The sequence below is a fragment of the Rhinoderma darwinii genome, chromosome 3 (assembly GCF_050947455.1).
Source record: "Rhinoderma darwinii isolate aRhiDar2 chromosome 3, aRhiDar2.hap1, whole genome shotgun sequence".
Lineage (NCBI taxonomy): Eukaryota > Metazoa > Chordata > Amphibia > Anura > Rhinodermatidae > Rhinoderma > Rhinoderma darwinii.
Genome location: NC_134689.1, coordinates 187,735,082 through 187,753,875, shown reverse-complemented (window position 1 = coordinate 187,753,875; position 18,794 = coordinate 187,735,082). Strand labels below are relative to the sequence as shown.

The following is an 18,794-nucleotide window of genomic DNA, read 5'->3' as shown; positions in this document are numbered from 1 at the left end:
CTCTTTACACAGAGCGGGTTGCTGCATCACATACATACAAACATTGCCCCCTATAACCGTACACAGGCTGGTGTGACCTTTGTTTTATTAGGGGTGGCTATGAATAAAAAAAAAAATGTAATCTCAGATTATATGATTTTTGAAGGAAATGTGCAAAAATTCTATGCTTGAAATAGTACAAACAAGCATTTTTAATCAACTAAAGTATTAGATATCGGTTAGTTAATCATTTCATCATATGCTTAATTTTTGCTTTCATAAAAACTTGGAAGCGATTATAAAGTAAACATTAGATCAATTTTAGATCATTCGATCAATGTATATGGAAAAAAAACAAAAATAATTTCTTGTGTCACCAGCTAAATATCTCTCAGTTCTCCGGTTTAACTGATGCTGGAGTTCAGCCCCATTCAAGTAAATAGGGCGGAGCTGTAATACCAGACACAGCCAATGGACAATGGGGCACTGCTCATGGAGAAACAACAGACTTTTTAATCTCGGACAACTCTAAAAACCAAACAAAAAAAAACTAATTTCTAGATTAATACGAAGGAAATAATGATTTTGTTCGTTTATACTGTGGACTTGCACACTACAATTTTGTGAAGATCCAATTTACAATACAATTATTATCATGACTGCAAATGGTTGTATAAAAAGTATTTTACACACCAAATTGTTTTATAAGATATAAATGGTTTCCTTATAATATTGATCTTGGTCTGACATTGGGCAGTGATTCATTCCTATTTAAACATATCCGGTTTAGGCATGATGTTTAGAAAAATGTGACCAATTTTAGTGAGAATCAAGTGAGCGTCAATTAAAAACAATTGATACAAGTAATTTACACACCGCAATTATCAATAATTGACGAAAACATATAGAAATATTGTAGTATGTACACCCTTCTTTAGCCGCATGTTGGTTGTTCAACATGATGAATGAACATAGTCTGACTGGCCATGTATTTAGAACTTAACTGCTATGCTTTGCTTAGTGTCCTGCTTGGATACCTTCTGTTTGTAACCCTCCAATGTTATGGTGCAAATCCATTTATGGCAACCGCAAGCATAATAAATCAAACCCAGATAAGAATGCCAGAAAGAATAACTCATATCTATCTTTACACAACATTTTTAAATAAACCACAAAATTAACAACTCAAGAAATTTCAATTAGCTTAAGATCAAAGAAATTCAAGCAAAAATCCACACTTGAACAATATTTAGAAAAGGGATTTATTTAAAAATGTTTTTGTATTCCTATTTTCCCATCATATGAATGATCGAAAACAGGACTGAAAGAAAAATGGGAGTCCGCATTGACCGTACTAGTAGAATATATCTTAGAAAACGTGGAAAAAGATTTAGAATCCCTCACTACAAATGTAGAAAAATATCAGGGATTAATACAGATTGATGTAGCTTTCCAGAAAACATTGAGGCAGATTCACATGGTACAGACAAAGTCAAAAATAGGAAAAAAAAAGAGGAAAATACCTATGTGACAAATCATATAAAGTAAAATGTGCATTTGGGGGAAGAAGAAGTTTCAAGAAAAGTAAACCCTAACCCCACAAACAGATTCTCAGATACAGAGGATAATAAAATATCTGAATCGGACTTAAAATCTGCTTCAAAAGATCCCCATATTAATTAAACAAACCCCCCTAAAAAATAACAAACACAAGGAACTCACAAGAAGCCAGGAGCAAATCCAGAACTCCCTTTTTTATGGAACAGAAGGAGATAGGGCTTCAGAGGCACCCAGAGACAGAGAGAGGACACAGGGATAAATTAAAGAGGCTCTGTCGCCACATTATAAGTGCCCTATCTTGTACATAATGTGATCGGCGCTGTAATGTAGATTACAGCAGTGTTTTTTATTTAGAAAAACTCAATTTTTACGGCTTTATTACCTATTTTAGATTTATGCTAATTACTTTCTTAATAGACAACTGGGCGTGTTTTTACTTTTTGACCAAGTGGGCATTGTGGAGAGAAGTGTATGATGCTGACCAATCAGCGTCATACACTTCTGTCCATTCATGTAATCAGCACATAGTGATCCTGCGTTGTTCACTATGTGCAGTCACATACTCATATATTAACGTTACTGAAGTGTCCTGAGAGTTAATAGACACCGCGTCCAACCAGGACGGGATGCCTATTCACAATCCTGACACTTCAGTAACGTTTGTGTGTGACTTACTCATACAGCACATCGAGATCACGCTGGGCTGTCATTTACAGCGTAATCTCGCAAGATTACGCTTGCTATGCTGTAAATCCCACACAAACGTTACCGAAGTGTCAGGATTGTGAATAGACATCACGTCTCGGCTGGAGGTGATGTCTATTAACTCTCAGGACACTTCAGTAACGTTAGTGTGTGTGTATGTGGCTGCACATAGTGATCTAGTATGATCACTATGTGCTGAATAAATGAATGGAGAGAAGTGTATGACGCTGATTGGTCAGTGTCATACACTTCTCTCCACAACGCCCACTTGGTCAAAAAGTAAAACACGCCCAGTTGTCTATTAAGAAAGTCATTAGCATAAAGCTAAAATAGGTAATAAAGCCGTAAAAATTGATAGTTTTTCGAAATAAAAAACACTGCTGTAATCTACATTACAGCGCCGATCACATTATGTACAAGATAGGGCACTTATAATGTGGTGACAGAGCCTCTTTAATTTATCCCTGTGTCCTCTCTCTGTCTCTGGGTGCCTCTGAAGCCCTATCTCCTTCTGTTCCATAAAAAAGGGAGTTCTGGATTTGCTCCTGGCTCATAACTCCGTCAAAAATGATCGTTTTTCTAAATAAAAAACACTGCTGTAATCTGCATTACAGCGCTGATCACATTATGTAGAAGATAGGCCACTTATAATGTGGTGACAGATCCTCTTTAAGGAGTAAGAGTGTCAGAAGATGACACATCTTGGGACTCCCTATGGGTTATTAACCTTTCCTAACACACACTGACAGTGGCACAGTCAAGGGTTTTGAATAAAGGTTTGAATTTCTGTTTGCCAACTCGGCTGAACAAACTCACTATCATTTAAAGATTTACATCTATTCGGACGCAAATTAATCTATAAAAAGATATTCTCAAAACGAGAAACCCCTGAAGAAATAGCAGACACACTTGTCTTTGAAATTATGTCAGAATGAGAACGAAAAGCTATCAAGTAATTAGAAGATCTACTTTTTGAAAGCGTTGGACTTTCAAACCCAAAGCACAATTCCTCCACTTGATATGTGCCCAGTAGTGATGGTGTTCATAGATAAACTACTAATCCCTAAACAGCAGAAGGATAATTCTTGTGGCAATATGAGGTAAATCACAAACTACCACGAAGAATGGAATACGATAAACAAAATTCTAGAGAAACACTGGCCCATGTTATTAACGAACCCTGGATTTGAGACAAGATATCTGGGAGATAAAGACTTGTCAGGCCACTGTAAAGGAATACCAATCTCAAAACCTTTTGGTGTCCAGCCATTTCTTGAAGGACTAATAAATGATCAACTATTGCTCCGGGCTTCTGCCCGAGCAAAATGTAGTGCACACTTCAAAAAACGCTATTCACCTGGAGTGTTGCCTCAGGACCTTATGAATGGGAGTCTTCAATGATCATAAAAGTATATTTAAACAGGGTTTATTGAATAAAACGTACAACGTGTTTAGACTCCGAACAGGAGTCTTCATCAGGTACATACTCCTGCTAAGGACTAACTCTCCAATTCGAAAATCATTGTATGTTTTATTTATTAAACACAGATAAAGAAATATTTATGATCGTTGAAGATTCTCATTCATGAGGTCCTGAGGCAGCACTCTGTATGAAAAGCTTTTTTTTGTGTGTACTACATTTGGTGATCCATCCAGGATCCATTTTGAACACCCAGGATCCATCATAATTTGGGAAGTGATCGATTAAGTGACACCACAGACCTGGTATTCGGTGGATAATTGCACGCTTTGAATATAGCTGTGCCTAATCGCGCACAACCGCACAAGGTGAGCATCCGTCAATTTTCTGCTCCCTTTGTACCTGTTCAAAATGTGCAGGGCCTGTTGAATCCTGAAACCTACAAATGTCTTTACTGACGTCTTTGGAAAAAGTATCTTATACGAAAACACTATAAGACCACTAGGTAATTAAGAGTAAAAATTTAAAAAAATATTGGCTCAATTATGAACTATGATAAAAACTAACAAGACCATCGTGAACAGAACAAACCATTCTGTCCTACTCCAATTTAGACGTTTCTTAGCCAAAAGTAAACTGAAAGCAGATTAACCTTCCATATGATTTCTGTAAGCCAATATGGTCTCCATTAAGACTGTAATTTTTTAAAATAAATAAAGTTTCCTTTAAAAGTGTAATTTGGGAATCAAGTACCCCATATTGATGTTTAAAATATTACATATAATCAGTATAGATGAGGGGCACTCAACATATACAATAGCTAGCTAGGATGCCTGTACACCTATGAGTTTATGATTTTTCATAAACCACCAATATGATGTGACATATAAAGTAAACAAGCCTCCCATTATATAGTCATTATTTGTGAATAATATTCTTCTGATCAGGATTCACATCCATGTTACTAAATAATATGCATAACATCAGTTTTTATACATTATATGTATGCATAACAACTTTTTTTTATTTATTTATATTCATATAAATGTATATAATTTTACATATGTTCTTATTTGGAACATTGAATTAAAAAAAAAAAATACTGTTTGTATATACATTCCTTTGCATCATATACTTTAATGTTTACAGTACGGCAATAAAATCACAACAGATTTAATATAATATTTAAATATTTATAACAGTAGCCATTTAATTGTTTACGTTTTTTGATTGCCTCCAAATCATTTTAATCACACTAGAATGTTACCGCCCCTTGAACAAGCCGGGATTACCAGCGAAACGCACGTTTGTCATTCTCCCTGTCTTCTGTTAATACAGATGTTAGCTCAACTTAATTAGCAGAAATGTAATAAAACGACGATTGCAGGTAATATTTAATAGCCAATGCGGTCCTCAATATCGCATGTTCTAGTACCGGAGTAAAAACTGAATCACTGAACCATCAGACTACAACCGCAGTTTATGTATTATAGCCAGCACTGCACTGACCTTTGTATCAGAGCTTATATCACTCTGTCCCGATTCTATAAGTAGTCTGCAACACGATGAGATCGGGCTGTTTATCAGGATACTCTGTATAGCAAGCGTCTCTCTTACAGCTTCGGGGTTTTCGCGACTTTGCTCCAATTTTATTCCACGTGGAGCTATACAGTGGACAGCACATAGAAAATAATAGGGCGTAAAGTAATAACTGTACATGCTTGAAGTTTATGTCCTGCCTGTACTAATGGAAATGTATTTTAAGTTATTACAACATCTGGCTAGCCGACTCAAGCATTGTTAGTCTCAAAACTACATGATTAAGCAACAGTGCATTCACAGAATTTGAGCCACATATGGGTAGTAATTGTATAGGGGTATCTTATACTATCCTTCTGTTGTTAGTGCTGAGTAGAGAACTATCAGGGGCATATGCTTAGGAGACTTATTTTTACTGGTTACCATATGAAATAAGGGTGAACTTTATTATCTAATAAGATATTTTATAACAGCCCTAACTTTACTATAGGGGAATTGGAAATGCTTCACAGAATAATTTGGTCTTGATCAGGGGTAGTCTTCTTAAAGAAGTGGTCATTTTGGAAAAGTTTTACTATGTACACGCACACATATTGTGCCAAAAAGAAAATGTAGTCCTTACTCCTGTGCTTGGATCAGAAAGCAGAAAAATAATCTGAAAGGGAGAAGATCACTATCAGTATTATTATTATTATTATTATTTTATTATTATGTGCAGGGGGCATGCAGGATGTGTGCAGAGCAGGAAGTCTTTGTGGTGCAGCTTCAGCCAATAGCTGCAGAGGTGGAAGTGTTGTCAAAGAAGAAAGTGTTGTCGTTATAACTTATGTACAGCCCTGTGCCATGCCGCCGTATTCCCTAGTTTTGTAGTGTACAGAGCAACTGAAACCTGCACTTGGGTAACTAGAGAGAAATAATTAGCGTCCCTGATATGTTAAATGACTAAGTGCACCCTTAACAATGTTGTTTGTATTGACATACTTAGTGGCACATTTCAATGTCAGAGTGCGTATTTGATAAGGGTATCATTTACAAAAATGAATACACTTATTGAAGTTGTAAGTTTCTATGTGAAAGTGTTTCTCTAAATATTCGTTCAAAGTAACTGTTGCAGTTGAAGTACTTTGTTATAACATTTCATAAATCTATATGGGATGTATTTTTATGGTGAAACTTACAAAAACACTGTTTTGTATATCTCTTATGAAGGGGGAAGAACTTGAAAATTTAGTCTATCTTTGGTGTCCATGTCAACCAATAAAATCATGTAATTACATTGTTATTTGTAGTTAGTTGGTTTTTTATACGGTTGCCTTGGCAACTATGTACTTGCCTGCGTGCAGGAGCATCCCTCCAAGTCCGATGTCGGAATTGGCAGGAGATCACAAGTGGAGGTACACTTTAATGATTTATCAGTGGAAATTTTCATTGACAGGTTTGTAAATATTATTTCTATAAACGTTGCATTCTGATGTCAGACCCTGTCAATTATACAGAACTGATCAGCGTTACATAGACACTACTCATATCTTCTTGCCAAAGCAGTCTGTTACAGATCAAGTTTGCTCAAAGCTCCTTCATCCCCCCCTACGAAAAACTGTTGACTCTTTCTGAATTTACTGAATTCTCTGTAAAACGGGCTCTGAGCTCACTGAGGGCGTGGGTTACAGCTGCCCTTTGATGTCTATGGCGAGGGTAGGAGGAAAGCAGGAACAAAGTGAGAGAGATGAGAAAGACCCAGACAGAAGTGCTGCCGCTGCTATCACTAAGATTTAGATGTCACCCCAGTTCTAGATTCTTTGTTACACTATTTCTTTATTACTGCTGAATAGTCTCCTCCATGCTGCTGCAAAAATGCCTTATACAAGTCATATAAAGGGCCAGAAATTGTGTTATACCTCATGTACACACATATGACAGCTGATTCTGAAAAGTCATCTCAAAGTTTAGGTACACTTTAAGTAACTTGTCACCATAGCAACTCTGGTAATTGACACTAAGAATAGCACTGTATATTGGTTACTGAAAAACCTCACTGGCAGATGGCAATACATGCCTTGGTATTATTAGCACAAGAGATGTTATGCCATCACTGGCACATGTGTCACAAGCATGTCACTGTAGTTGTCCTACCTTGGTTTCCCCATGATGGGAGATGTAAAGAGACAGACATGACTCACTGTATTATCAGCAATTTAGTTATACAATATTTTTTTTTTATTGGAATCCAGTTTAGGGAAGTATGAACATTTCCACTAATAGAGCAAGGAAGCGATAGAATGATTCAAATGGGGAAGCAGATATAAGCTGATCCAGTCCCTAGTTCACCCACATTCTCTTCCTCTCTCCTCCTGAGCTGTTGTAGTAAAATTTGAACTTGCATAGAAAGTCATAAACTGTTCTACCTTTTTAACAACTTTCCTCTGTGACTAACCCATTAACACATTACTGCACACTGTAGTATAAAAAGTTGTTGTCCAAATTTTTTATTATTATTTTTTTTAAATTACAATCACTGAGACACCTTTTTTTTTTTTATTATTTGGTACTGTATTTTTTTAGTATTAGATCACCCAGACTCATTTTGATACATCAATTTCTGCATAGCAGTGGGCTTACAAATACTTTTGACAGTTTTTATTTTGTTGTACTTTGTATGTATTCTCATTATATCATTTAATATTTACAATAAATTGTTATATATGGTTCAAATGAATAATATTTGCTTTGCCTTTACCATTTTATGTAGTCTGTATTTAAAATTTACTGTATGATTTAAAACATTGTATTAAATATCCTTAAAATTAAAACTAAATACTCAGAATCTAACTGACCCTTGCCAATATAAAATTTTTTTGAAATGAGTGTAGTTGTAATTGACAAATCTCACCAGCTGTTGCTATCCTTTAAATGTGTACTGTATTTTAATTATATTATTTAACAGCAGTCTTTTTGTAAATATGTTTGTATCATATCATGTTACCATATGTTGCTATTTCTGGGAATGAAAATTGTTTTATTTGAAGAGAGCCGTTAATATTTAATTTAAATGTAGCCAAGTTCATAGTTTTAGTTTAAGTCAAAATAAAAGTAGTAGTTTCATGTTATTTTGCTTATAAACTGGCATATTTTTGAAGCTTGTAAATAATATGGCAGATGCTACATTTCTCATCAGGACGCCTTAATTATGAATTTGTAAAAGCTTCAAATACTATGCAACTATTTCTGACCCGTTCCAACATAAATTTATATATTAACATGATGTTACGCTTTTTCCAACAAAAATTCGAAGATAAAAATAATTATATTCCATATTTTAGTTAAATCAGATCTCCAGGCTCCTCCTTATTGAGACTCATTTGCTTCTTTGAGGCACAGAGACGATAATCCTTTTTTTTCTCACTGATTTTAGTTTCTTGTAGTTTATAATAACTATACCCTTGCTACAATGAGAATCTGCTCTTGTACACAGCAGTCAATCTGGAAAAGGAAGCGCTAAAGTATAAGGTGAAGGGACAGAACAGCAGCCTGAGCAGATAGTAAGACACAGATTGATCCGCTACAAGATGAGTTTTTCAAAAAGCCTTAAGAGGGACCAATGTACAGACTACAACTTTGTTTTGGGGCTCTTGGAACTAAATAGTGCATTAATACTCCTTCCATACCAATCGTTGTATGGGATGTACAGTACTGTGCAAATGTTTTAGGCAGTTGTGGAAAAATGCTGCAAAGTAAGAATGTTTTCAAAAGTAGAAGTGTTAATAGTTTTATTTTTATCAATTCATAAAATGCAAAGTGAATGAACAGAAGAGAAATCTAAATCAAATCAATATTTGGTGTTACCACCATTTGCATTCAAAATGTCATCAATTCTTCTAGGTACACTTGCAGACAGTTTTTGAAGGAACTCAGCAGGGAGGTAGTTTCAAACATCTTGGAGAACTAACCACACATCTTCTGTGGATGTAGGCTTCCTCAATTGTAAAGTGTGTAGGAAGTGCAAAGTCTCTTATGGTTTACGTTGAACAACAGGAGTGGGCGGGCACAATGGGCGTATTGGGAGTGCAAAATCTTTGCCCTATATGATACAACTGAAACTAGCACAAAAAGTAGGGCAAAAACACCAAATGTCAAAAATAGTTAAATTTTATTGAAACTAAAAGAAAACGTTTTTCTAAACATTGTATACAAAGATACATACAGCAATGTATAATACCATAGGATACCGTGTAAGGTGTGTAAATGCCCCAAACAAAATATGACCTGCCGTTTTATGTTTGAAAACCTGTAAGAACTCCACCTCCATACAAATAACAAATATCACAATATATTGCAAAATACCACAATATGACATCCGATACAATGAGGCACATACCCAGCAAAATAAATAGAGTCCGGCAGGGGGTACACACCAAGAATAAAATGGGTTTTTCCGGCAGGTAATATTTTGTCTGGCGCATTTACGCACCTTTACGGTGTATCCTATTATTATGGATTACTGTACAGATGTAGCCAAGTTTATATTGACTCTGATAACTTTCTGCAGCGTGATATCACACAAGCAAAGCCATTGAAAATCCATTAAAAATTTAAAGTTAAAGTTTCTTGACACTGTGTATTTAATGTGTTAAAAGTCAAGATAAAGATCGCTACATCTGTGTGTGTATCTTTATGCAAAATGTTTAGAAAGTCTTTTCTTTTGGTTTCGATAAAATGTTGCCATTTTTTATGTTATCTGCTTATTGTTTATGGCACATTTTACTTTGTGAAAAGTACATTATTGACATATCTTTTATACTTTTAACACTCCAAGTATGGTGGCTGTTACCAAGAAGAAATTTCAATTAACCTGGAAAGTTTAAAGTACCATTGAAATGGTGAATATATTGTAAATAATTATTTTCAGAATAATAGCTGACATTTCAAATGGTTGTAACAAGTTTCTAAAATGTCGCTGTGTATCTTTTTAACATGTTATTGCCTGTAAAATCATATTTGTTTATGTGACCTTCAAAATTTCTATTGCTGTATGAGAGGCTGTGTGTAAAAGAATTGAAGATAAAGATGTCTGGTCGCAACAAACTCTTAGCAACTGTCTTTTCAAAACTGACATATCCCAAATACAAGTGGACATAGAAATATAAATTTTTAAGACATTTTCTTCTATCTTTTGTGTAAAGGATGTGTATGCTGCCTACATTGCATATGCTACTTAACGTCTGGTCCAGTGGCAGTAAAGCATTGTGTATATTATTCATTGCTGAGAACATTTACATTCTGTAACACAGTTTTTTGTATTCTTTTTAATACTACTAGTTCATTCATTTTGATCACTTTGTTCACACTGTAGATGCACATTTGTTTGGCTTTTATAAACCACTTTTGGCCAGCAGATTAAATAAGCCAGCGCAAAATGCACACGAACGTGCTTTTGCGACCGCGGGAGAATTGCGGCCCCATTCATTCCTATGGGGCCATGCACACGACCATGGTTTCCACGGTCCGTACATGGCCCCCGGAGCCTGGACCGAAGAAAAAACGGGCAAGCCTTATTACGGCCATGTTCTGCGGTCCGGGCTCATTGAAAATAATGGCCGCGGCCATGTGCACAGCCCGCGCGGCTGACACTCCGTGGCCGGCCAACCCGAAAATCACGGCCGTGCACATGGCTACGGTCATGTGCATGAGGCCTTACATTTCCTAAGCTTGTGTTAGTAAACAGCAGTTACACCACTCCTACCAATATTGTCTATTTTGGGCCTAATAGGTAGCAATGGTAGATTTTAAAATAAATTTTGTTACATACAGTCTCCAGAATAATTTCATTCTTCCTGTGTGTGTTCGAAAGTATCAATGGCTGGTTTACAGCTCAACAGCGTGACAACTCTATACTCCTATTACTTGTATTTATAGTGTAAAAAGAGCAAATGCATCAGTTAAAGGAGCCGTTCTGAAAAATAACATACTATTTGGTTTCTTACTTGCTCCCCTAAAAATTATCCTTTAATTGTTATAGTAATAAGTGAATTCTTGACTTTCAGAAACCCGGAATGGACCTTGCAGATACCTATATATCATTTGTGCGACAAAACCAAGATATACTTCAGGAAAAAGTCAACGAGGACATGTACATAGAGAAGATATTTGACGTAAGTGTTTATTTGTGAATAGTCACTACCTAGAATTTTATTCTTTTACCACATATTATTTTTCACCTTGGCGCACTGAAATGAATAACAGATGAAGTCTTGCAGTATATTTCAGCATTTAATTGCGAAAAATGTCGGGTGTGGTAGACTCCCTGATATTGTGTTTTCTGGTCTTTATCTTCAGCTTGGCCATCAATCCTGTGGTACTATCTTTATATTGAATTTTATCTGTTCATGTTCTTATTCCTGCAGTGGGGGTTACTATGTTACTTTATATGAAGAATTGTATTCAGTATTTTGTATTTACAGTACTGAATACAAGTGTCTTATGTACCATATACTTGGTGTTATCATTGTATTTGGGGAGTCCACCTCTCTGTTTTTTTTGTTTTGTGTTCCTTGACATTTTTGTATGCATCGGACATGTTTATAGATAAATCAAGAGATTTATTTGTTGCTTTCACCGGGGTACTATGTTTTACTATTGGTGAAAAATTATCTGTAGTTGTTCCTGCTGGCCTGGACTGGCATGTTAAAAACTGGTTTCACTGCTCAACCTTTTTGACTTCCCTCATACTTGCATTATATATGCAATAACACCTCTTGCACATGACTGAGTTCGGGCTGTGAAAAACGGTCTGTGTGTCAGCCACATTTCCTGGCCCGACCACGGTACAGGTGAACGGGACTCCTGGAATCATAGACATTTTATGACGACACGAGTCTCTGCCTCCCCACGGAACTGCTGTTCCGTACTGAACAAAATTATACAGTACGGAACAGAAGTTCCGTGGGGATTCACAGACTCCTAGCATCATAAAATGTCTATGATGCCAGGAATCCCGTTCACCTGTACCGTGGTCGGACTGGAAAATGCGGCCGACACATGGACCATTTTTCACGGCCAAAACTCGGTCGTGTGCAACTTGGGTAAGCTGCCATGTAAGCAATTCTATACCCCCCACCCCATGTCCCATCATCCTTCTTTTTTCTTACTTCTGCTACCTTTTCTCAATATTTCAGTTCATTTATAATCTGTCGAATTTATATTTTGAGATGGTCCCTGGGTTTTGGGACAAGACTGCTAGGCTTTACAGTTAGGAAAAAAATAAATAAGTGAACCCTTGGGAATTATCTGAATCCATTACTAATAAAATGTGGTCTGGTTGTTATCGAGTTCACAATTATAGTTAAACACAAATAGTTGTACTGTTCATGTCTTTTATTGAATTTAGGGCTGTTGCTGCTCTCCCTAGGAGTGGGCGTCTTGTTAAGATCACTCTAAAAGCACCATGGGCAAACCTGAAAGCAGTTAGAAAAAATCCACGGGTAACTATGTTCATGTGACCACTATTAGAAGAACACTGAACAAGAATGATTTTTATGGAAGGACACCTCGAATGATGCTGCTGCTGCCACAGAAAAAAACATTGCGGCCCATCTCAAGTTTGCCCAAGACCATCTGGATGTTCCACAATGCTTCTGTGAAAATGTACTATAACAGATGAGACAAAAGTGGAACTTTTTAGCACAACTGCACAACGCTATATTTGGAGGAAAAAGAACACTGCCCACCAACACCTCATCCCAATTGTGAAGCACGGTGGAAAGAGCATTATGGTTTGGGGTTGCTTTGCTGCCTCAGGGCCTGGACGTCTTGCAATCAATGAGGGAACAATGAATTCAAAGATGTATCAAAACACTTTACATGAGAATGTAAGGACAGTAGTCCATGACCTCAAGCTGAAGAGACGTTGTGTGATGCAACAAGACAATGACCCAAAGCACAGAAGTAAATTAACTAAAAAATGGTCGAAAAAGATGAAGATTTGTGCTTTGGAATGGCCAAGTCAGAGACCTCACCTTTATACTATTGAGATGCTGGGGCATGACCAGAAGAGGCTGTACACACAAGGCATCCCAGAAATATTGATGAACTGAAACATATCTGCAGGGAGGAATGGCCCAAAATTCCTCCTCAACATTATACAAATCTTATCTGCAGCTACAGGAAACATTTGGTAGAGGTGATTCCTGCAATAGGGGGATCTACAGGTTATTAAATTCAAGGGTTTACTTACTTTTTCTCCCAGCACCTTGGAGGTTTACTCAATAAAAGACATGAACAGTATAACTTAGTATATTATTTGTTTTGTTAGATTGTGTTTGTCTATAAATGTGACCTAGAAAACAACCAGACCACATTTTATTTGTAATCAATGCATAATTCCATGTAATTTCAAAGGGTTCACTTAATTTTATTTTATTATTTTTTAAGCTAAGAATTGTTGTTTTGCCCAATAGTGGCACTTTTTTTTATATACCACTGTGGTCGGGGAATGTGTGATTTATACCTAATGTCTTGTAAACTACACAATGTATGTTCTACAGTGTCTTCAGTATTTGTTAGGCTATAATGTCACTATTTTACAGAACTTTAGACACCTAATGCAACGTTCTAGTATATTTATTGTTTTAATTCCTAATCATGTTCAATATCTCTGAATGTAAACAAGAATGTTTCCACTTAGGGCAAGCAGAGGCTGAAATCCCATGGTAGTCCTTAGGGGCAGATTATAATGAGAGAAATATGGGTGGTCATCCGGGGTCTAGGATTCTAGAAGGGCCCACTAAAGAGATTGCGCTCATTATTACTTTAGGCATGTGGGTGTATGTATATGAATGTGACGACCGCTCACTGCATCGGAATGGGGGAAGGGGTTAGATAAGAGGTTAGATGAAGATAGCAAACATATGCTGCACTGTAGCTACTTTAAGAAGAAGAGGATGGGGGCAATATGTAGCAACTGTTGCAGCTACTCTATTGAATGTGAGGGCTTCATCATTGGCTAAGAATGGCGCTCTTCAAATCAACACTCCTGGTCAGTAAGGCTGTGTCCACATGCAATGATTTTCGTGGTAAAAAATACTGCTGTTTTTTTCAAAAATCGTGTCAGGATAGCTATATGTAGACACACATTTACTGTGGGATCCTGCTCATAAAAAGGAGAGGAGGCTGTCTCAAAACAGGAAGTCCACCAACTGGAAGCTTCTGTGGGCTTGCACATCCCATAACTTACCTGCCAGGCCCTGAGGGCACCCGTATGATGTAGGTAATACTGGAAGCCTGTGCTAGCATTTCTTCTGCGGTGTTGCTATCAGTGTGTGAATAGTGGGAGAAGAGGGTTGAATTGACAATCCAACACAATGGGCAGCACTTTGAACACATTTTATAAGTGGTCAGAAACTTGTAAATAACTCATGAAAGAATAAAGTAACGTTAAAACCAAGCACACCATTGTTTTTCTTGTGAAATTCTCGATAAGTTTGATGTCACATGACCCTCTTCCCATTGAAAAAACTAAAGTTGGATACAAAATGGCCGACTTAAAAATGGCCGCCATGGTCAACACCCAGCTTGAAAAGTTTCCCCCCTCCCATATACTAATGTGCCACAAACAGGAAGTTAATATCACCAACCATTCCCATTTTATTTAGGTGTATCCATATAAATGGCCCACCCTGTATTATGGCATCGCATTAACAGGATCCTGTGTCTGCAGACACAGTTTTAGAGCAGTGATAGCTGCTATCCTAGACAGCAGACAATCACTGCTTAACACCCATCGCTTTGGTCGCTCAGCGGTGATCATCGTGACAGGTCAGTCATTACTGACTGACCGTCGCCATGTTGGAGGCGAAGGATCGGGCACTCGAGGGGAGTTAGGACACGTGATTGGCTGCTGTCATGGACAGCAGCCAATTACTACATTTCAGCAAGGCACCAATCAGACCAGTCCCTCATCGACGATTGCTATGATTGGGTCTGTCTGTCTGTCATCACAGACCAATCATAGAACACTGGTGAAAATTTTACATTATGATCCCACTCTGCACCCTCATTGCAATTGCTGAGAGGGAGCAGAGCTGTTGTGTGCTATAGTGCTGTGTTATAGAGCTTAAAACTACTACCCCCATCCTCCAATTACCCCCTGATCACCCAACCCACAGTGATCACTTTCACTGTGCTGTTATTTTTGTTGCTGCAGTTGATCAGTAACTGAATAAGTTGCTGATCACTGTTCAGAACCCTTGCTACCGGGTTTCTTTTTAGCCATTTTTTTAGAATATAATACTTTTATTTATTTTTTTTATAATCCCCTAGTACAAGTATTGCTGTCCTGTGATCTTGCGTTCTGATCAGTGACTTTGCGATCACTGATAGCCCAATACAAGCCTTGCTCTAGGTTTTTTCCGGGCATTGTTTTTTTTCCTTTGTTTTAAAAAAAACTCTAAAAATTTGTTTTCAAAATTTAAAATTGAAAAAAATATATCGTTTAGTTTGGTAGGTTTTGCTAGTGACGCATACTACAATTCTTCGTCCCCCTGGTGGATCAGTGTTATCGCCATAACCAATCACCTAATACAAGCCATGCTCTATGTTTTTTTCCAAGCAGTTGTTTTTTATTTTTTGTTATGAAAACTATAAAAAAAAAGTAAAAAAAAAAGTTACAAATATAAAACAAGAAAAAATATATAGTAGTTTAGTTTAGTAGGTTTTGCTAGTTAAGCATACTCCACTTCTGCATCTCCCTGGCGGATCAGTGACATCACCATAACTAATCGCCTAATACAAGCCTTGTTTCTTTTGTTATAACAATAACTATTAAAAAAAACTACAACTTTATTTTTTTTAAATATAACAAACTGAAAAAAATATATATATTAGTTTAGTTAGGTAGGTTTTGCTAGTGACGCAGACTCCACTTTTGTGTTCCCCAGCACATCAGTGACCTTGTCATCACTGATCCATAATCTAGACGCCAAGTTTTTCTTTTGGAGCATTTCATATAAGTGGGGCATACTCCAAATTTGTGTCCCTGTGGCTAATTAGTTACATCACTGTCGCTGATTTATAATTCAGACCTTGCTTTTATTTATTTTTCTTACAGAACTTTACTAGTACAAAACTTTACTAGTTCTACTAGCATTTTTTTGTGATAAAATTCTACAGGTGTTGAAGCACAACTCACATTCATACAAAACAACTATCTGATAAAGAGCATAATGGCCCGTATTTACGAGGAGGCATATGCCATTATTGCTTCGGACAGCGAGTCTGGAAGTGTGATAGACACCCTCTTCTACCTGTACTCTTACTCTTCCTCATTAAGTGAGGATGATGAACCACCAAGACATCGCCCCCGGACGTCTACTACAACAGCCCCCGAGAGTAGCGACTCCATGTGAACCCCAATCATTGAGATCTACGAGTCCCATGTCCCTGGGTTTACGGGCACCCCAGGGATTCAGATTGAAACGGCAGGGTTATAGGAAAAATACTTTTTAAAAATTTAGTTCACTGAAGAATATATTGACTGAATGGTGAACCAAACTAACCTATATACCCCAACAGTCTATCGCCCAGAACTCCTCATCTATTTAGGCAAATCCCAACAGGTGGACCCCTATAGACACCATGGAAATGAGGAAGTTCTGGGGTATTGTGCTCCGTATGGGGCTTCTGAAAAAGCCATCCATAAGAACATACTGGAGCACAGATATACTGTACCACACCCACCATGTACTGCATGGTGATCACCAGGACTCGTTTTGATATAATCAGATTTCTGAATTGCTGCGATAATGTGCAGTGCCCACCGCAAGGTAACTCCAGCTTTGACCGCCTATTTAAAATTAGACCCGTATTAGACAATTTCAGTGCCAAATTTGCCCAGGTATATACCCCGAGAAATGCATTGCTGTTGACAAGTCCCTGGTGCATTTTAAAGGGAAGCTTCGATTCTGCCAGTACCTGCCATGTAAGAGGGCAAGGTATGGCGTGAAGATGTATAAGCTGTTCGAAAGTACATCAGGGTATGCCTACAAATGTAAAATATATGAAGGGAAGGACACCAGTACTCATCCCCCAGAATGACCACCTTCCTGGGAGTTAAGGGCAAGAAAGTGCAGGATTTTGTGCACTCACTTCTGGACAAGGGCTACCACCTCTACCTGGATAATTACTATATCAAGAGCCTCTCTTCCAGAAGTAGTGGCATGCTGCACAGTTTGCAAGAACAAGAGAAGCCTCCCTAGGTCACTGCTCGGGCAAAAATTCAGAAGAGTTAAGAGCAGGGCACAATTCAGCGACAACCTATTGTATGTCAAGTACCGTATTTTTCGGACTATAAGACGCAGATTTTAGCAAGAATAAATCTTGCTGAAAAGTCCCTGCATTTTATAGTCGGCAGTCAAGGGATCCGGTTCCGCTGGGCCCCCTGACCGCTTCCTTGCTTAACCCCTTCCCGACACAAGATGTGCCAGCACTTCATGGAGCAGGGAGGGGATGATATTTGGAGCAGAGTGGGCTCACGCGCTGAGTCCGCTCCATACACTGCAGGTGCCAGCTATGTTTTACAGCGGACACGCTGCTCTAACAGCCAGGAACAGTGATTGCGCTATTCCTGGCCACTTAACTAGTTAAATGCCGTGGTCAATAGCGACCGCGGCATTTATAGGGGTTTTCCAATGAAAGACATTTATGACATATTCACAGGACCATAGAACAGAGACCCTCAAACCCAATTGCATTCTTGATTACAATAACTACATGGGTGGAGTTGATTTCTCAGATCAAGTGCTGCAACCATACAATGCCACGTGAAAATCAAGGGTGTGGTGCAAGAAGCTGCCCATGCACATCATGCAAATAGCATTGTATAATGCTTATGTGCTGTTTAGATGTTCAGACCAGCGGGGAACTTTCCTGGAATTTCAGGAGGTGGTAATAAAGTCCCTTATATTTGGAGTCAGGAAGGGGAGGGTCCCAGTACTTCTGGAAGCGAGGCCACACGCATTGTGCCAGGGCAACATTTCCCCAGTGAAGTTCCCCATACTGGCAAGAAGGGAAAGAGCCAAAAACAGTGCAAGGTAAAAAGGGCATAAGAAAAGATACCATCTATCAGTGTGACATGTGCCCTGAGCATCCAGGATTGTGCATGAAGGAGTGTTTCAAAATATACCGTATGTCGCTGAAATTCTGATCTTGTTGTTGAACCACCTTTTATATTTACCCTGATGTGCTTCGCACAGCAAGAGTAATATAATTATGCATGCCACTCTTTCCCTTCTTAGCACTGCCGTGTGCTCAGGCCGCACCTGGAAAGAATAGCTGAACATATATCAGTCCTGCCTCCCTTTGGCTTATCAGTGACATTGCCATGACTGATTTATAATCCAGCACTTTCTCAAAATTTTATCGAAACTTTATAAAAAATGTTCTTCTTAGCCCTGCCGTGTGCATAGGCCTAACCCGGAAAGAACAGCTAAACACAGCTGACAATATATCAGTCCTGCATCCCTGTGGCTTATCAGTGACATCGCCATGACAGACTTAGGGTATGTTCACACAGCTTATTTTCAGCTGTTTTTCGGGGCTT

General features: G+C 37.9%; 1 protein-coding gene across 11 annotated transcripts in view; it reads left to right on the top strand.

Moving 5' to 3' along the window:
• Window positions 1-18,794, top strand: part of CADPS2 (calcium dependent secretion activator 2) — a 616,089-nt gene that overhangs the window by 539,769 nt on the left and 57,526 nt on the right. For all 11 annotated transcript variants that reach the window (XM_075857164.1, XM_075857163.1, XM_075857166.1 and 8 more), the window contains one exon: window positions 11,245-11,352. In XM_075857164.1, the coding sequence (XP_075713279.1) occupies window positions 11,245-11,352 (108 nt within the window). The remainder of the gene's footprint in view (window positions 1-11,244; window positions 11,353-18,794) is intronic.